Genomic DNA, 19,371 nt, shown 5'->3' with positions numbered 1-19,371 from the left:
ATAATATATATGTATATGTGTATTCACATCTCTGCTCTGGGAGAGCTGGGGGGGTTCACCTGGAGAAGAGAAGGCTCCAGGGAGACCTGAGAGCCCCTGGCAGGGCCTGAAGGGGCTCCAGGAGAGCTGGAGAGGGACTGGGGACAAGGGATGGAGGGACAGGACACAGGGAATGGCTTCCCACTGCCAGAGAGCAGGGTTAGATGGGGTATTGGGAAGGAATTCCTGGCTGTAAGGGTGAGGAGGCCCTGGCCCAGGTTGCCCAGAGAAGCTGTGGCTGCCCCTGGATCCCTGGAAGTGTCCAAGGCCAGGTTGGACGGGGCTTGGAGCAGCCTGGGCTGGTGGAAGGTGTCCCTGCCCATGGCAGGGGTGGGACTGGATGGGCTTTAAGGTCCTTCCCACCCAAACCATTCCATGATTCTGTAGAAATGAGATAGAACCATTTTCAAGAGAACATGACAAGAAACAAACTTCCTGTCCTTGGAGTTCCTTCCCAGTGCCTCGTGCAGTAGCATTTTTGTGCTGCTGGAAATCGCCCTCACCCGGTGGAACCGAGGGCAGAGGGAGACTCGTGTCACAGATTTTACCTCTTCATACCCCAGTAATTTTCCTGTTTGTCCACTGGTAGTGATTTCCACTCTTGGTTTGTATTTCCAAATCTCTCCAGATGCTCTTACCTGGAAGATCCCTGAAATCTTCAGCTGGCTGCACAAGGAAGGGAACCTGTCTGAGGAGGAGATGGCCCGGACGTTCAACTGCGGGGTCGGGGCCGTGCTGGTGGTGCAGAAGGAGATGGCTCAGCAGGTCCTGCAGGATGTCCAGAGACACGAGGCAGCCTGGCTCATTGGGAAGGTTGTCCCCCTGCAAAAAGGTTATTAAACTTTTTTTTCTTGGGAAAATAAGAAAAAAAAGCAGAGCTGAATTCCCCTTCTGGGAGGGGAGACTTCCTGGGGATCAGCTGCAAACCTCCTCCTTGGCACCTCCATGACTTTTTTCTTGGGATATTAAATGACATTTCATTCCATTCATCTCTTTCACAGGTGCTTTCCTCCTCTTTCTGTTTCTCCCTGTATTTACACATTGTTTTGTTGGTTTTGGGTGTTTCCTTGTCCTTGCTCAGGCTCTGACAGCGTTCAAGTCCACAATCTGCAGCGAGCCTTGCAGGCCAACAGGTCCCTGTCTGTGCAGAGCCACCTCCAGGGCAGGATGCAGGCAGGCAAGGTGAAGGTGGCTGTCCTGATCTCTGGAACAGGTGAGGATCACACTCTTTACCCCCATGTGAACCAGACTGCTGAGCAGGAATTCAGCTGGGGTTCCAAGCCCGTGGAGCTCTCCCTGGGCACTCTGAGAGGCTTCTAACAGGCGGGAGAGGTTTTGCCCTTGGATTAATTTCAGTCACAAACAGGAGGATTTTTAACCTCTGCTGCAAACCATGAACTGTATCTGTGCTCAGTTCATCCCCAAATCCCTGCCCGTGTCCAGACCCAAACACCCCTGGGGTGCCCTGTGGAACAGCACCATCATTTCACAGATAGAATGGGATTTCTTCCTGCCATATGTGTTCCCAGTATTCCCACTTACTCAGACCATCATTCCAGTGCTATCAATTCCCCTTTCCAAGTGCAGTTGCCAGGAAAGGCCCTGGAGCCTTCAGCTGTCCCAGTCCAGATCAGTGAGATCAATTAAAGCAGGATTAATGTTACATCAGAGCTCTTTGCTTTGGTCTCCCCACCTTGCTGCTTATTTAAAGCCTCTCCCAGCTGCTCACTGGGTTTGTTCTCCGGGAGAGACTTGACATCCATGAATCCTTTCCCCCCAGGCACAAACCTGGAAGCCCTGATCAACAGCACCAAGAAGAGCAACAGTTTTGCCCAGATCGTCCTGGTGGTGTCCAACAAGCCCGGGGTGGAGGGGCTGAGGAAAGCTGAGAGAGCTGGGATCCCTACAAGGGTGAGCATTTCCCTCTTGGAAAAGCAGCCCCCACTAACTCTGACTCCAGCAGGAAGGTGCTGTGAGTTTTCTGGGATAAGAGGACAGGGAGCCTTGGCTTTTCTCCCTTGGCCTGTCAGGGATTTGTGCCCTTGGGCAAACTAACATGGGGAAACAAAGTGCCTCCTTTTCTCCTGCTCTGCCAGCAGTCCTGGTGCTTTGGGGAGCACTTTTATGTTAAACCAGCACAAAACCTTCACAGCCACAGCTTAAACTTTGCCATTTATTTAACTTTAGTGCATTGACACTAAAGGAACATCCTGTTTTATCTGAGTTGAGCTTTAAAATGACGTGGTGGTTCAGTTGAATGGAATAGAGAGGTCACACTCAGTGGGACCTTCCACTGACTTCAGGCTCCCCAGGATTCATTCCCTTGGTGTCCATGGATCCAGGGCTGCCTTGTCTCTCGAATTACAGATCTGAAATGATCCTGTCCTGACTTAGAAGCGTTTTCCAGTCCTTTTTCACTGGGAAATTGGGGCCCAAAGCTTTGCTGTTAACTTTAATAATTTGCTGATAGCTTTAACTTTGCTCTTAACTTTGGGATCTGGCTCTTGTTTGGGAGGACACAAAAGTCACAAGTGAGAGATGTCCATGGTGTGCAGGGGAGGAGCAAACATGGAACCACAGAGTCACAGAGTCACTGCTTTGGGTTGGAAGGAAACTTAAAGCTCATCCAGTTCCAACCCTCAGGTTTTTCTGAGGAAAAAGGTTGGAGTGTGGGGGAGCTGATGGTCACCTGAGCAGTTCTGGTGACTCTGGTGGGGATTCACAGGTACTTTTATTTAAGAGACTGGATGCTTCCAGTTAGTTAGTCGTGCCTTCTTCCTGCCTAAATTAGGGGATATATCCTGGATGGAAAACACAGAACTCAGGCTGGGGGAGCTGGGTGGGTTCAGCTGGAGAAGGGAAGGCTCCAGGGAGACCTGAGAGCCCCTTGCAGGGCCTAAAGGGGCTCCAGGAGAGCTGGAGAGGGACTGGGGACAAGGGATGGAGGGACAGGACACAGGGAATGGCTTCCCACTGCCAGAGGGCAGGGAGAGATGGGATATTGGGAAGGAATTCCTGGCTGGGAGGGTGGGGAGGCCCTGGCCCAGGTTGCCCAGAGAAGCTGTGGCTGCCCCTGGATCCCTGGAATTGTCCAATTCCAGGCTGGACGGGGCTTGGAGCAACCTGGGCTGGTGGAAGGTGTCCCTGCCCATGGCAGGGGTGGCACTGGATGGGCTTTAAGGTCCCTCCCAACCCAAACCCAGCTGTACAGTCCCTGCCAGGACTCCGTGATTCCCTGGGTCTGCACTGGGGGCTCTTTAGGAGTTTGGGATTGGCCTTTTTCTCAAGGTTTTGTGGTACCATTTTTGCCAAGGTGCAGCTGCTTAAAACCCCCAGAGGCCTTGGGTGGGCCGAGCTCTGCGGAGCGCCGGGGCCGCTGCCCTGGGCCTGCCCACACCCAGCTCCTCTTCCTTCCGAGGGTCCCTCCCGTGGCTGGGAGCAAAGAGGGAATGTTTGTGCATCCAGGAGCTGTTCCTGCTGCTGGAGCTGCCCCTGCCCACGTGCCTGTGGTTGGTTGCAGGTGATCGAGCACACGGCCTTCCCCAGCCGCGCCGACTTCGACTGCGCCGTCGACGAAGCGCTGCGGGAGTTCTGTGTGGAGCTCGTCTGCCTGGCGGGGTTCATGAGGATCCTCTCGGGGCCCTTCGTCAAGAAGTGGGAAGGTGAGCCCAGCTGGGTGCTGGGGGCATTTAAACTGCAGCACTTTGTCATCAGGGAAAACACGGTGCAAAAAAGGTGGAGAAAGGAGCGGGTTGGTTCTGGGTGTGCAGGAAACAAGGAGATCTCCGGGGTCCCCTTCCAACCCAAACCCTGCTGTGATCCCATGAAACAAGACTCTTCCATCCTGTAAGGAAAAGGCAGAGTTTCCCCCTTTCCCTCTCTCATTTGTGCAGGGGTTTAAGGAGGCCAAGGGCGAGGACGGGTCTTGTAGTCCTTGATTTATTAGAAAATATTTAAAAGAAGGCTGTGAAGACTTTAGAGCTCTGCAAATATGAGGTGCAGGGCAGGTGTTGGCTGGGGAGAGGTGATCCTCCAGCCCCTGGGAATTCCTTCCTGACAGAGGAGCTGCTTTGGATCTGTGTAAACCCACCAAAGTGGGCAGCACTGCAGTTTGGATAACAGAACCTGGCCAGACACCTCAGGAGCTGCCTGAGGCTGTGAGTGGTGGCAGATCCAGGTCTTGTTTAGCCAGAATGTTCACAGTGTCTCCACTCTGCTCCTCTTCTACAGTTTTTCCAGGTCTTTGAGAGGCTGGAACAGCTCCAGGGGCTGCCCTCCCACCCCTGGTTGTCCCCTTCCTCTCCTCTCTCCCTGTTCCCTCCAGGGAGCCCTGAACACGCAGAGCTGCTGCTCTTTGCTCTGCTTTGGGCTCAGGGTTGTTCAAGCAGCTCCTGCTCAGAGCAGCCCCAGCCTGGGCACCTGGACCTGGCAGCTTTTATTGCTCACATGGTGACTTTTGTGTTCCCCTGGGTGTGTCTGGGACACTTCACACCTGAACTACTTTTCAAACCTCTCTTTGAAAGCAGTGGAGCAAAGCAGGTGTTCCTGAGGCCATTCCTGGGGTTTGGGAGCTGTGGGGGGAACGGGTTTTGTTTGTCCATTCAGAGCCCAGGAGGTGTCAATGCCCATGGGCAGCTGGGATTAGGAGAGAGAACCCCTCACTCAACAGATGTGCCTGTGTGGGGGATGGAAAAGAACTTCCTCTAGTGCAGAATGTTGTGCAAATAAAGGGTTTAGTCCCTTCTGATTTAGGGACAGAGCTCTGATGGTCGCCCTGCACAGGCAGGGTTTGCTGTACATGTAAAACTGAGAGCAAAAGGAAAGACCTTCTCAGTACAGGGGGGTTAAACTCGTTTTTTGAATGCCCAGCACTGAATGGAGCTCTGATAAAAGCTGCTTCTTTCTTCTTTCTCTCTCAGTCACAAGGACACGGAGCGTGAAGGGAGTTGTGAAACTCTCTCTTAACAGCTTGACAGTGTTAATGATGAATGTTCTCAGACAGGACAGATTTAAACAAACCCAAACAAACCCAAGCAGACGGGAACATTCCTTTGGAGCAGCTTCTGATGGGAAACTGAGGCAGAAGTGCAGAGTGGGGTTTTCAGCCACTGCCCCTGATGGTTTTTGGCTCAAGCAGCAGGTAACCCAGTTTGGTTACCAATTTTAAGCAGATGGTGCTGCTTCAAAAGGGGTTTTGTCTGGGCTTCACTCTGGGCCAGAACAGGCAGGAGGAGCTGTCACAGACACAGCAGGAGCAGAACAGGGGAAGGCTGCCAGAAGGAAAGGTTTCCTCCCAGTGGTGAGGGCACAGGCTGCCCCTCTCCCTCCCACAATCCCAGAGTTGTTAAGGCTGGATAAGACCTCCAAGATCACCAAGTCCAACCTTTGACCAACCTTTACCTCACAGCTGGAGAGGGACTAAGGTTCTCCCCCCTCTCAGGGCAGGGGAAGGTGGGGGCTCCCGGGGTCATCACCATGTGGTTGGTCCTTAGAGGTCCCATTATCCATTTTGGGATCCCCGTGGAAAGCAGTGGCAGACTTTGGGAAGGGCAGAGAGAAGGGCTCCTGTATGGAGGAGCTGTTGGCTTTTATTAAGCCAAAACAGGTGTGGAGGAAAAGTCCAGACTGAAGAAGTGTTGCCTTGTCCTGGGGGGATCTCTTGTGTGGTTTGGAACTGCCCCAGGTTGGGAGAAAGATGTTGGAGCTCAGGGGGGGTCGGGCTCTGCTCCCAGGGAACAAGGGACAGGAGAAGGGGAAATGGCCTCAAACTGTGCCAGGGGAGGCTCAGGTTGGACAGGAGGAGGAATTTGCTGCTGGAAAGGGTGGTGAGGCCTTGGCAGGGGCTGCCCAGGGAGGTTTGGAGTGCCCAGCCCTGGAGGTGTCCCAGGAAGGCCTGGCCGTGGCACTCAGTGCTCTGGGCTGGGGGACAAGGTGGGGATGGGGCACAGGGGGGATCCATGGGCTGGGAGGGCTTTTCCAGCCTCAGGGATCCTGGGATCAAAGGAGAACAAGATGCTGAGGGAAGGGACAGCTCCATCCATAAATCCATCATTATTAATCCCTGGAGAAATGTCCTTCAGCCACTGGTATTTGGGAACCAGCGAGACCCCGGAACACGTTGGGTGTTGGATCCAGTGCCACCAAAACCGGTGAAAACCCCCATTCACGAGTGATTCGATGCCTCTGTTGGCTGTGGGGCCTTGCACACCCTGGTCAGTGCTGAGGGCCAGTAACCCCCCTTGTCCTTTTGCAGGGAAGATCCTGAACATCCACCCGTCCCTGCTGCCGTCCTTCAAGGGGGCCCACGCGCACCGGCTGGTGCTGCAGGCGGGCGTGCGCGTCACGGGCTGCACCGTGCACTTCGTGGCTGTGAGTCCCTCCCTCCCCCCTGGGCCCCAGCACCCAGCAGCCTCCCAGCCCCCACCCCAGAGCCTGCTTGGAACACCCCAGACCCTCCAGTCTGACCCCCTTCCCTCCTTTGTGCCCTCAGAACATCCTGTCCCTGCATCACAGGGATTTTAGAGATCAGGGCAGTGCTGTAGTTTGCTGTCCCTGCAGAGGGGGCTGGAAATGAAGAGTCTGGCCGGGAGTTTAAGCTTTCCCTAGGGGAACTTCTTCCCTGAGCATCCCTCTGCTCCCTTCCACCCTTTGGAGTGGGGGGACTAATTCATGTAAGGCCTTGGCTAAGCCAAAATCTTTATTGAACACGGCCCAGCTGCTTGGAGTTTATCCTATGACCTGCCTTGGTTGTTGCTTTCAAAAAAAAAGGAAAAACTACAACAAACAAAACCCTCAAACAAACAAACCCCACAAACAAAAACCAAAACACCACAAAGGAAAACCCCCAAAAATAAACCCCCCCCAAAAACCCACTGGAAATGTCACGAGAAGCTGGGATTTTTAATTTTTTTTAAGGAGTGATCCCACGTTTGTGGGAACAGGAAAACTTGACACTTTTTGTTGGTCAGAACTTCATCAAACCGACCCCAGAGGTGTCTCAGCTTGAGAGACACGTTTTTATCAGGCCAGGGAGACTTTGTTCCACTCTGTTCAGCTCAGGGGAACTTGGCTCCCCTCCTCCTGCTCCCCCTTCCACTGCTGCTGGGATCTCTCCTCAGGATTTTTCCTTTCTCTTGGATAAAGAGGCAGAAATTATTTTTCCAGCTAGAAGGGAAAACTGCATCCCTTCCTCTGGGCCATGCCCCGGGGTTTCTGTGTGTGGCAGTGCCCTGAGGAACAATCCCTGACCCGCAGGGATCTTCCCCAGGGAAGGGCTGGATCCTGTCCTGGCTCTGTGCCAGGGTCTGGCTCATTCCCCCCTCGGGATTGAAATGCCACCGTCCTGCCCAGTCCAGCCCCTCGTGTCCCTCGTTAACAGAGCTTTTGGTGTGTTCTGGAGCACAGTGGTTGCTCCCTGGAGTTTCTGCTCCCTCCTGCTTTCCCTTGAACCCTTCCCGGGCCAAAATCGGCTCCAGGGCCTTCCCCGCCCTCCTGCCATCAGCCCCCCCCGTGTCCCAGCACAGTGACACGGTGACACGGTGACAGGATCCCTGAGGCAGCTGGCCGTGGCCGTGTCCCCCAGCCAGGCCCTTCCCTCCCAACGCCGTGGCTGCTGTTCCCGCAGGAGGAGGTGGATGCCGGAGCCATCATCTTCCAGGAGGCGGTGCCGGTGAAGGTGGGCGACACGGAGCAGACGCTGGCGGAGCGGGTGAAGGAGGCGGAGCACAGGGCTTTCCCCGCTGCCCTGCAGCTCGTGGCCAGCGGTGCTGTGAGAGTGGGGGAGGCTGGGAAGATCTGCTGGAAGTAGGAGCAGCAGCACGTCCATGGATATCCTCGGAGGGAACAGCTGGGGGGCCCTGGCTGACCCACAGCACGGACAGTGTTCCCTTCACTCACCTCATGGTCTCACAGGGGTAAAGATTCAAATAAAATCCAGAGAAAGCCACAAACGGGAATGCTGAGGCTGTTCCCAGGAGGTGCAGCAATGGCTCTGGTGCTTCCTAATTATAATCACTTCCTTGCCAACATTTCGGGTGTCGGTCGCTTTCCTAACAAAGCAAACCCACCCCGGTGGTTCCAGAGGGAGCTGAGCACCCCTGGGACTGAATGGGGACAGCAGAGCTGCTCTGGCAGAGCCACAGGCTGGGACAGGGCTTCTCCTGGGCTCTGCTGGGAAGTGTCTGGGGGAAAAGCACAATGGAAGAGAAAGGCAGAAACTTTCACTCATAAAAACTTGGGGCAAACCAAGAAAAACCAGCCTCCCCAAACACCAGCTGTTGGATTTTTTACCATCCAGTTTCTGGTTTGGTGGTGGTAGATCTTGTCTGGCCCAGTTCTTTGATATATCCTGGAATTCCAAGCACTGAACCTGCTGTCAGTCAGATGCCAATGGGATTCAGTGTGTGCTGCCCATTTTCCCTCAGCATTCCCACGTGAAAGCCCAGGAATTCCCCTCAGAGATTCGTCCAGCACCAGAGCAGTCGGGTTTCTGGGTTTTTAAAATGAGCAGAAAGACCTGACACAAAACTTGTCCTTGGCTTGTGAGACATTCCTCGGGAATTCTGGAGTGCCTTTATCCTTGGAGCAGTGTTCCCACCTGGAGTGGCACTGATGGACACCCAGGGACTGTGAACATGGGAAAACAATCCAGGTCTTTGTGCAGCTCAACACCTGTGGTTTTCTTTTAATATTTTAGTACAGCTGTGGAACCATTTTAATGTACTCACTCAAGGAATCAGGCTTCCCTCCCACAAAGGAGAGGGAGCTGAGGATGTGCTTTAGAGCTCCCCCTTAATACAGAGAAAGCTGATTTTATTCTGGGCTCTCATGTCCTGATGGTACTTCCATGTTGGCATAATCTCCTCTGGATTTGAAATAAAGTCTAATAAGGTAAAAAAAAAAAAATCTAAAAATATTTCCTTGGAATTCCTTTACCAGGAAGCTGGAGGAGTTTGGGAAAGGGGATGTTCTTGGAAGCAGGGCAGGGGAGGTCACACAGCCTCAGTGCTGCTCCAGGCAGGGGAGTCAGGAGAAACAGAGGCTTAGAGGGGTGACATCACTGCCTGTGCAGTGAATAAATACCATGTTAAATAAGCATCACATTATTGATCAGAGCAGTTGGGTCACTGCCAGAAAGGCAGGACACACAGAGGCTCCAAATCCAGCACCCCACTGCATGACCCCCCAATCCAACACCCCCAAATCCAACACTCCCAATCCAACACCCCCAAATCCAACACTCCCAATACAACACCCCCAAATCCAGCATCCCTCTGCATCACCCCCAAATCCATCACCCCAAAATCCAACACCCCTCTGCATCACCCCCCAATCCATCACCCCCCAATCCATCACCCCCCAATCCAACACCCCCAAATCCATCACCCCCAAATCCATCACCCCCAAATCCATCACCCCCAAATCCAGCACCCCCAAATCCAACACCCCCAAATCCATCACCCCCAAATCCAACACCCCCAAATCCAGCACCCCACTACATCACCCCCAAATCCATCACCCCCCAATCCAACACCCCCCAATCCAACACCCCAAAATCCAACACCCTCAAATCCATCACCCCCAATCCAACACCCCCAATCCAACACCCCCAACTCCACCACACTGATCCAGACTCAGGTATTTTGCCACCTAAGGCTGCTGGTAAATGGGATGTCGTGGAATCCCAGACTGGTTTGTGTTGGGAGGGACCTTAAAAACCACCCAGTGCCACCCCTGCCATGGGCAGGGACACCTTCCACATCCCAGGTTGCTCCAAGCCCCGTCCAACCTGGCCTTGGACACTTCCAGGGATCCAGGGGCAGCCACAGCTTCTCTGGCCAACCTGGGCCAGGGCCTCCCCACCCTCCCAGCCAGGAATTCCTTCCCAATATCCCATCTATCCCTGCCCTCTGGCACTGGGAAGCCATTCCCCTTGTCATGTCACTCCATCCCTTGTCCAAAGCCCCTCTGACCCCTCTGTATTTCTACAAATGCCTAAAAAGGAGTTTCCCAGTGAGCTGGATCTTTGTTCAGTTTCCCCTCTGGAAAAAGAACAACCTGGTAACTAAACCCTCACCAGACCCAACCCCAGAGGGGAGGGAGGAGCACAGAGAAATCCGAGCTGTTCCAACCATGGGATCAGCTGGAGACCCAGCAGAGCACAACCAGCACCCTCTTCTCTTTTAACACTTTATTTGTTGCTTTGGAACAGCCATGCAATTCCAATGAAGTACAGCAGGAAGCTACTCCACAGTTACAACAGACCAAACACAAACCAAGCAGTGCTTTGATCTCAGAAGTTTTCTATACCAAATATTCCATAACCTTGCCTGGGTGCAGTTCTTCCTATTTCTCCCAGATCCTGAAAAACACACCTTCCTTGCTCCAGTCGTTGCAGTGCAAGGGACAGATCCAGATTTCTGTCCAGGAATGGCAGTTTACAGGAGGGAACTGAATTCCTCCCCTCCCTGAGTATCAATCCCCACATGCCACAGTAAAGCCACTACACAGAATAAAAAAAGGGGAAAATTCAGCCTTTGGAACTGGAGCTGATGCTGCTCCCACACAGCCCAACACAGCCAAGAGCACAGACACAGCAGGGCCCTTCCAGGACACACCACAGAACAGGAATAGATTTTTCCCACTGCATCAAATGGCTCTTGTTGATCCCTCCTCTGGAAAATTCATCTCTGGCCACTTCATTTCTGGTTTGGCTTTTCTGGCTTTCTTCCTGATTTGTTACTTGCACGAAGGTCCCAATTCTGGCAGACACACCAAGAATCATGGAATGGTTTGGGTGCCAGGGCCTCCCCCCTCCTCACAGCGAGGAATTCCTTCCCAATATCCCATCTCTCCCTGCCCTCTGGCAGTGGAAGCCATTCCCTGTGTCCTGTCCCTCCATCCCTTGTCCCCAGTCCCTCTCCAGCTCTCCTGGAGCCCCTTTAGGCCCTGCCAGGGGCTCTCAGCTCTCCCTGGATCCTTCTCTTCTCCAGGTGAACCCCCCCAGCTCTCCCAGCCTGTCCCAGAACAGAGGGGCTCCAACCCTGGGATCAGCTCAGTGGCCTCCTCTGGACTCTCTCCAGCAGTTCCACATCTTTCTCCTCCTGCTCTGAGAGCAGCACAGTCCCTGTCTGGGGTTGTTTTGGGAAGCTCCCAGGGCTCTGCTGTGTGCTGCAGCCACAAAAACGGATCCCTTGGAAGAATGACTTTCCCTCGGGAGCAGCGGAGCAGTTCCACAGCCGGAGCCATCCCTGGAACTCGTTATGTCCTTCACAGACCAAAGAACAGAACCAAGAAATTCCAAATCTGAAAGCACAGCTTGGCTTCCAGAGCCAATTTTCCGAGAGGAGTGTAAGGAAAGGTGTGAGCTGAGGGAAAAGGCTGGGAGTGGAAACCTGAGACATGGACACACCAGAGAGCAGCCCAGGGAGGAGGAGGGGGAGGGAAGGTGAGCACGAAGGAGCCCCTCGTTTCCCGCCTACTCCCCACCGTGTTCCCGAGGCTCCGGAGCCACGAGGGAGGACGTGCAGTCTCCCTTCTCCCCGTGCAGTCCCAGACTTTGGCTCTCCTGCTTCCAGGAGGTTCTTCCATCGGCTCCCAGGCTCATGGCCCCGCTGGCCACAAGCTGCAGGGCCACGGGGAAGGCGCGGCACTCGGCCTCCTTCACCCGCTCCGCCAGCGCCTGCTCCGTGTCCTCCGCCCGCACGGGGATGGGCTCCCGGTGGATCACGGCCCTGGGGCCGGAGTCCTCCTGGAATGGGACAGGGGGGGGGTTCAGAGGGGGGGCTGAGCGGGCTCAGGGAGGTCCTGGGTGATGCTGACAGGGCAGAGAGCTCGGTGGGCACGCGGGTGGTCGGGGGCAGAAAGTTCCAAGCACCCCTGGAGAGGGACCCACCTGCCCAAGGGACACCTCTGTGACCTCAGGGGACATCAGGGAGGGATGTGGGATGGCAGGCTGGAGAGGTGCCACCTGCCCAAGGGACACCTCCGTGACCCCAGGGGGACATCAGGGATGGCAGGCTCTGGGCCAGTGCTGAGAGTGGGAGAAACTGCAAAACTCACCCCAAAATACAAAGGAAGAAAAGGGGACTTTAAGAAACCCCAAATACAACATAACCCCCTGCCTTTTACTGGTAACAACCCCAAGGTTCCCACACATCCCTGTTCCCTCTGCCTGCCTCTGCCTTTGGAAAGGAAAGAAAAAAGCCAGTTCCTGTTCCTGAAGACACTCACCAGGACAAAATGCACAGTGCAGCCTGTGACCTTGAATCCACTTTGGGGGGGCTCCTGAGGGGCATTTCCATCCTTGATGAGTGGAAAAAGTGAAGGAGAAGCATTCAAAATTTTCCCTGGACATTAGAGAGGAATAAAAAAAAAAAAAAAAAAAAAGAGAGAGAGAAAAAATGATAATTTGAACTGAATTTCCTTAAAAAATATAAGTGAGGTGAGATGAGTGGTTCCAAACAGCACTGAGCACCTCTGGCCTGGTCTGAGGGAATTCTGCTCTTCCAGGAGAAATCAGTCTCTCTCCCATTTTTAATGACAGGAAACTGCAGGCAGTGAGTTCAGCAGGACCCCCCAGCAGAGCTCCTTGGCAAAGGGCAGGATCAAAGCCCTTCCCAGGGGAGGCAGCAGAGCCACTCGGTGCCCTGCCTCTGCCCCCTGTCACCCCTGATGCAGCACAGGGGGTTTCTGTGCCAAGCCACGGCCAGAATCCCACTGGCAGGAGGACTGGAAGCACAGGGCAGCCCCCCTGCTGGAATGTCCTCAGTGCCAGCGAGGCTGAGGGATTAACCAAAGGACAGAACTCCAGCAGGGGAGTCCTCGTGAGACCCACCATCCCTGTATAGGTTCCCTTCTACACTTACAATTTCCTACCTTTCCATTTTCGGAGAAAAGGGCTGGACAAAACCCTCACAAACCCTGACAGACAGACCAGCTCCACAGCAAACTCCTCCAGCACTCGGTCGATTGTGCTGTCGAACTCCGAGCGACTCCCGTACAGCTTGTGGTCAATCACCTGGAACATTCCAACAGCAAAACCATGTCATGGGAACAGCTCGCTGGGATTGAGGGCAACAACTGGGGCAGCAAATAGGAACAAACTGGATTCATTCCAGGGCACTCTATGATTTAAAAGGAGCTTGGAGTGAGGTGGGGGCCAGACTCGTTCATGTCCCAAGGGAAAGGAGGAGAGGAAATGGCCTCAAACTGCACCAGGGCAGGGTCAGATTGGAGATTAGAAACAATCTTTCCCTGCAGGAGTGGTCAGGCCTTGGAATAAGTGTCCCAGGGAGGTGGTGGAGTCCCTGTGTCTGGGAGTGTTCCAGAGGTGTCTGGATGTGGCCCCTGGGGACATGGGTTGAGGGTGATTGTGGTGGTGCTGGGGTGGGACTGGGTGATCCTGGAGGGCTCTTCCAGCCTTGATGATTGTGGGATTATTCAGCACAACATGAGACACAGGTTTTCATCCTGGAGAAGAGAAGGCTCTGGGGAGACCTCAGAGCCCCTTCCAGTGTCTGAAGAGACCTGGAGAGGGACTTGGATGGACTTTAAACAAGGGCTGGAGGGACAGGACAAGGAGGAATGGCTTCAAACTGCCAAAAGGCAGGGTTAGAGGGGATATTGGGAAGGAATTCCTGGCTGGGAGAGTGGGGAGGCCCTGGCCCAGGTTGGCCAGAGAAGCTGTGGCTGCCCCTGGATCCCTGGAAGTGCCCAAGGCCAGGTTGGACGGGGCTTGGAGCAACCTGGGCTGGTGGAAGGTGTCCCTGCCCATGGCAGGGGGTGGCACTGGATGGTTCCAGTCTGGGATTTTATGATTCTGAGAAGGGATAAGCCCAGGGGAAACATGTTCATGTGTCTTGCAGAACCTGAAGTCTCACTGATTTCAGCCAAAGCTTGAAGCTCATGGGCTGCAATCTCAGACCCAAACCAGCAGTTTAAATCCCTTCCTAACTCTGGCTGTTTCCCTCCCTGAGGAGCTGGGAAGGACTCCCAGCCCCCTGTGAGGACTCCCAGCCCCCTGTGAGGACTCCCAGCCCCCTGTGAGGACTCCCAGCCCCCTGTGAGGACTCCCAGCCCTGCCTCTCCTTCCAGCTCTGCCAGCTGTGTCCCCATGCTCTGAGCCACGGGGAAAGTTCTCCCCAGCAGTGACCCCTGAACTGCTCCGGGGTCGGGAGCTGGGGAGAAGAAGGAAAGGAAACAGGTGTCTTTACCCTGGTGGGAATTCCAGCCCGGGCTGCATTCCGGAGTTCTTCCACACCAGACTTGTTGGAGATGACAAGGACGACCTGGGCACAGCTGCCTGGCTCCCTGGTGTAAGCGATGAGCGCGGGGAGGGTCGTGCCTCAGACACACAGAGCAAACATGGGGGACAGACATGAGCCCCCAGGCACTGGGATGAGCTCCCAGCCCTGCTCATCCAACAAAAATATGGTTTTTCACAACTATCCAAACAGCACAAAGGAACTGGAGCACTGACACAGCTCCTTTAAGCAGCACAACACACCTCCTGGACTCTGGTCAAAGTGCAAGCCCGGCTTCAGAAGGTCTGCAGACTCTCCTGAAGGAAAGTCAAGGTGGATGCACCTGGGTCAGGGCTGATCCCAAGCTCTCCTGTGCCAGGACATTTCCCTGTGCCAGGACAATGGAAGCTCACCTGTTCCAGAGACGAGAACTGCCACCTTCACCTTCCTCCTCCTGGGCTGGTGCCGAGGATCCATGGTGGTGTCACCCAGCAGGCCCTGGGGGCTGCTCTGCTGCAGGGCCTCCACCAGGTTCTCCACTTGGATGTGGGAACCTCCTCCAAACACAGGAGGAAAGCGTTAGACGTGACTTTGCCCTCTGAACTGACCCTGTTGAACTTATAAACTTGAACATGGTTTAGTAACAATAAGTTTCAATGACAAGGTGCATCAGCAACAAGTTTCTGCTGGCACTGGTGGGACTACAAAGGCACTCACTGCTTGACCAGCCCAGCTCACAGGGGTTGTGCTGATCCCTTTTGTGTTACTCACTCCCAGAGGTGTTCAGAGGGCCTGGGCATGGCCTGGCCTTCCCAAGGCTTAGCCCCATCTGTTATTCCCATCTTCCTCTTCCTCTCATGTTGCAAAATGACACTAAAACCCATGTTGATGGAGCTGGCTGCCCAAAATGTTTGGTTTCCAGAAGGATTTTGGCTCACATCATGCTGGATGTCAGTCAATGGACACACCTTCAGCCCTACCATCACACAGACCATCCACAGCTCATCAGATGCACAGATCCTCAGCCTTTACATGGATCTGTGCAGGCTGGGAAGGAGGTGAGTTGATTACCAGGATTGTGGTAAAATGTCAACTAATATCTGAGAGATTTACTGGAGCCTCCAGAAGGTACCTGGGGGGTAAGAGGTTATCCAGGTACTGTCACTCTGAAGCAACATTCACTCCTCACTATTTGATAAGGGAATGTGGATGTGGAGGTGTCAAAGAGCCTCCAGCCTGGTGAAACAAGGGGGAAAAGATGTGAACCACACAACTTTTGCAACAGGGAGTCTCAGGGCCCCCAGAGCTGCGGGCACCTGATGGCTCCCAGGACACGCTCAGCACTTCCCAGAATCACCCTCCAAAACAACTCACCCTGTCTCCACTTCAAAACAAACAACACATCCCTAAGTGCAAACCCCACTGAAGGGAGACCAAACCACGCTCTGGGTCATTTCTGGGGCTTTGCTTCCCACGAGGACCCTGCTAACCTGTGTGACACGGGGCAACCACCTTCCCAATGAGCCAAGCCTCCTCCCGCCTCCGGATGGCCCCCAGGACGTGCTGGGCCAGGTCCTGCTGCACCACCAGCACCGCCCCGAGCCCACAAGGAAAGGTCTGGGCCATCTCCTCTGCAGAGAGGTTCCCCTCCTTGTAAAGCCAGCAGAAGATTTCAGGGATCTTCCAGCTGAGAGCGTCTGAAAACGATTGACATTTGTGTGTCATTATTTGTGTGTCATTATTTATTATCTGCCAGGACAGCGGGGTGTTGCAAGAGCTGAGAGACTAATTCTTGCTATAACAGAGTCCCAGGATCTCTGAGGCTGGAAAAGCCCTCCCAGCCCATGGATCCCCCCTGTGCCCCATCCCCACCTTGTCCCCCAGCCCAGAGCACTGAGTGCCACGGCCAGGCCTTCCTGGGACACCTCCAGGGCTGGGCACTCCAAACCTCCCTGGGCAGCCCCTGCCAAGGCCTCACCACCCTTTCCAGCAACAAATTCCTCCTCCTGTCCAACCTGAATGGTTTGGGTTGGGAGGGACCTTAAAGCCCATCCATCCCACCCCCTGCCATGGGCAGGGATACCTTCCACTAGCCCAGGTTGCTCCAAGCCCCGTCCAACCTGGCCTTGAAAATTCTTTCTAATTTCATTCTAGAGAAATCCAGTCAGACCCACAGACACCTTCCCTCCCCCTCCCCATCCCCACAGTGTTTTTGGACTCACATGAACATGGTTTTCTTTACTATTTTGAACTTTTGAATACTTTGCCCAATTTTGGCTTCAACAGAGGAAGTTCTGCCTTACTTAGGGATGTCAGATGCTGTTGTGGGGAAGCTGCTGCCTCCCAAAAAGCTGCACTAAGCGTGTGTGTGCACAGGCACCGTGGAGCAAACGGTGCAAATGACTGCCCCCAACAAGCCTCACTGCTTGGTCACAAGGTTCAGTGTGGAGGTGCCTGTGGAGCACACCATCTTCTCCAACACCCCCTGTCCTAGAGATGTGCTGCCTTCAAACTCCTCTGAAATGTCCCTTCTCCAACAAGAGCGGTGATCACGAGCTGATGCCACTTGAAACAGGAATGGATTTGGTGGGACCTTTGGAAAAGCACTGACTTGGGGTCATTCCAGCCCAGCTCTTCAGACAGAGAGGTTTCTGAGTGTCTCTACAGTTGAAGCTGAAGAGCCAAGCCCATGTCCTGCCCAAGAGGCACAGGGAGCTCTGATACTCACCCAGCACGGCGCTGACGTGCTCCGGCAGGACCCTGGAGATGCCTCCCAGCAGCCCCTCCTCAGCAATGGGGGCAAAGGCCTTCACGTGGCCCGAGCGCAGCACGGGCAGCAGGGCTGGGCTGTACAGCCTGGCTGGGCTCAGCAGGGCCTCTCCTGCAGACAACAGGGTCAGCTCAGCCCCTTGGTTTGAAATCTGCAGCTGGTTGGAGTCATAAAGTCATAGAATGGTTTGGGTTGGGAGAGACCTTAAAGCTCATCCAGTGCCACCCCTGCCATGGGCAGGGGCACCTTCCACTAGCCCAGGTTGCTCCAAGCCCCGTCCAACCTGGCCTTGGACACTTCCAGGGATCCAGGGGCAGCCACAGCTTCTCTGGCCAACCTGGGCCAGGGCCTCCCCACCCTCCCAGCCAGGAATTCCTTCCCAATGTCCCATCTCACCCTGCCCTCTGGCAGTTTGAAACCATTCCCCCTCATGCTGTCACACTCTGGTCATATAAATAGTTCCTCTCCCTCCTTTTCATAATCCCCTTCAGGCACTGGAAGGGGCTCTGAGGTCTCCTCAGAGGCTTCTCTTCTCCAGGCTGAACTCAATCAATTTATGCAAAAGGTCACAAGGTTATTTTTGGAAGTGCTCCTCTGAACAGGTTCTCTCCCACTCCTCGTGGCAAAGCTGGGAAGTAGGAGGAAGTGCTGGCCCGCTCTTCCAAAGCTGGACACAAGCCCCTGTGCCAACCCCAAGGCCTGATTAGCCCCCCCGCTGTCAAACCCCCCTGGCAGCCCCTGGCCATGGCAGTGCCCCAGCAGACAGTCGTACCCAGCGTGGTGTCCCCGCAGCTGCCAGGGGCGGGGGACGAGCAGTGCAGGGAGGACACGAGCAGAACCTTCCGGACGGCGCCGAAGCCGCGGCCGTGGATCCCAGGGCAGGCCAGTCCCAGGAGCACATCCCCCTCCTCGGCTCTCTGCAGCCCCAGGGGCACCTGCCCTCGCTCCACCGCGCCCACCACGAAGCCGGCCAGGTCCGAGTCCCCCGCGGAACACGCGCCCGGGAGCTGGGACAGCGCCTGCCCTGCGGGGAGAGAGGGGTCAGAGAGAGAGAGGAACAACGGGGGGGTTCATGTCATGGGAAGGGTTTGGGTGGGGAGGGACCTCAAAGCCCACCCAGTGCCACCCCCTGCCATGGACAGGGACACCTTCCACCAGCCCAGGTTGCTCCAGCCCCGTCCAGCCTGGCCTTGGACACTTCCAGGGATCCAGGGGCAGCCACAGCTTCTCTGGGAATTCCATTCCAGTCCCTCACCACCCTCCCAGCCAGGAATTCCTTTCTAAAATCCCATCTCTCCCTGCCCTCCTCCAGCTTAAGGCCATTATTTTAAGACCATTTTAAATTCCTGGCATCTCCTAAAGCACCAGGATATCCGGGAGAGCCACAGGACACGCAGCCAAAGAAGCACTTTCAGATATATTTCAAAAATCCTTCTTGGTTTCTTACTTCACCTCAAGACTCCAACAAAGATCCAGGAAAGAAGAAACATTTTTTTTTATTATTATTTTGTGTACTTATGTGGCACCTCCTGGTTAGGACTGAGTATCAGAGAGGGAATGAGAACATTAACACTTGAAGAACGTGAAGCCTCCAGTTCTGTTCTGCTCTTTACAAGGATAAAGGAGCAAGAACTGGGGTCCGAATGCACAAATAGTGAAAACCATCCCTCTGTGCTGACCCTTTTACAAATAAGAAAGTATTTAAGCACAAAAGCTCAACTGTTTATGCACTAAACATAACCCAACAATTCTAGTGCCATGTGCTACCTCTGCCTCCAGAGTCTGTGATAATTTCAGGGTGATAATTTCAACCTCAGTGTTCAAATCCCAGAGGAGAGGAGTGTTCCTACCCAGGAAAGCACATCCTGCACTCCTGCAGGCTTCAGCTATTCCTTCTTGGATGGTCTCAGTCACTTCAGCATCAAGTTTGCCACAGGCAAAATAACTGAGGAAGAAGAGGGGCTCTGCTCCGTGGGCCAGGAGGGCATTGACACACAGGGCCACCAGGTCCTGCCCCAGGGTGGTGTGTCTCCTGCAGGCTTGTGCCATCTGCAAAACAAGGTGGGGAGGAGGAACAGGCAGAACTCACTGATCAACCACGCAAAGGAGCAGAAACCCTCCTGTCTCTGACAGGAATCACTGCAGAACACAAGTGCAGGAGAGGCCCTGGTGCATCACCCGGCTTGAACCAAGAGAAAACTGCTCAGCTTCTGGTAGAGAAAGAGAAAAATCTGTTTTGCTTTTTTAAACATTGATTCAAATTCTGGTTCCAGCTACCCAGAAATCGTCATTTTGGGTTGGGGGTTTTTTTGTTTGCTT

General features: G+C 54.3%; 2 protein-coding genes across 10 annotated transcripts in view; one reads left to right on the top strand and one right to left on the bottom strand.

The window, feature by feature from the left end:
- Positions 1-8,928, top strand: part of LOC116782943 (trifunctional purine biosynthetic protein adenosine-3) — a 31,550-nt gene extending 22,622 nt beyond the window's left edge. Inside the window, exons 17-22 of the mRNA XM_032680071.1 lie at positions 668-871; positions 1,121-1,252; positions 1,820-1,950; positions 3,560-3,701; positions 6,293-6,408; positions 7,664-8,928. Coding sequence (XP_032535962.1) covers positions 668-871; positions 1,121-1,252; positions 1,820-1,950; positions 3,560-3,701; positions 6,293-6,408; positions 7,664-7,846 — 908 coding nt within the window. The 3' untranslated portion in view covers positions 7,847-8,928. The remainder of the gene's footprint in view (positions 1-667; positions 872-1,120; positions 1,253-1,819; positions 1,951-3,559; positions 3,702-6,292; positions 6,409-7,663) is intronic.
- A 2,238-nt stretch (positions 8,929-11,166) lies between these two features.
- The window catches only part of LOC116782942 (trifunctional purine biosynthetic protein adenosine-3-like), a 28,034-nt gene continuing 19,829 nt past the window's right edge, over positions 11,167-19,371 (bottom strand). For 6 of the 9 annotated variants that reach the window (XM_032680063.1, XM_032680070.1, XM_032680064.1 and 3 more), the window contains 10 exons: positions 18,903-19,101; positions 17,825-18,076; positions 17,011-17,163; positions 15,773-15,979; positions 14,696-14,839; positions 14,546-14,599; positions 14,253-14,383; positions 12,916-13,057; positions 12,271-12,386; positions 11,167-11,788 (listed from right to left, as the gene is read on the bottom strand). In XM_032680063.1, the coding sequence (XP_032535954.1) occupies positions 11,516-11,788; positions 12,271-12,386; positions 12,916-13,057; positions 14,253-14,383; positions 14,546-14,599; positions 14,696-14,839; positions 15,773-15,979; positions 17,011-17,163; positions 17,825-18,076; positions 18,903-19,101 (1,671 nt within the window). In that variant the 3' untranslated portion in view covers positions 11,167-11,515. Of the gene's footprint in view, positions 11,789-12,270; positions 12,387-12,915; positions 13,058-14,252; positions 14,451-14,545; positions 14,600-14,695; positions 14,840-15,772; positions 15,980-17,010; positions 17,164-17,824; positions 18,077-18,902; positions 19,102-19,371 lie in introns of those variants that run through there. The other 3 variants (XM_032680062.1, XM_032680066.1, XM_032680069.1) reach the window with 3 other exon arrangements.

Source organism: Chiroxiphia lanceolata, chromosome 2 (assembly GCF_009829145.1).
Source record: "Chiroxiphia lanceolata isolate bChiLan1 chromosome 2, bChiLan1.pri, whole genome shotgun sequence".
Classification (NCBI taxonomy): Eukaryota; Metazoa; Chordata; class Aves; order Passeriformes; family Pipridae; genus Chiroxiphia; species Chiroxiphia lanceolata.
Note: the sequence above shows the minus strand (reverse complement) of the source record. Positions and strands in the feature narration are given on the sequence as shown.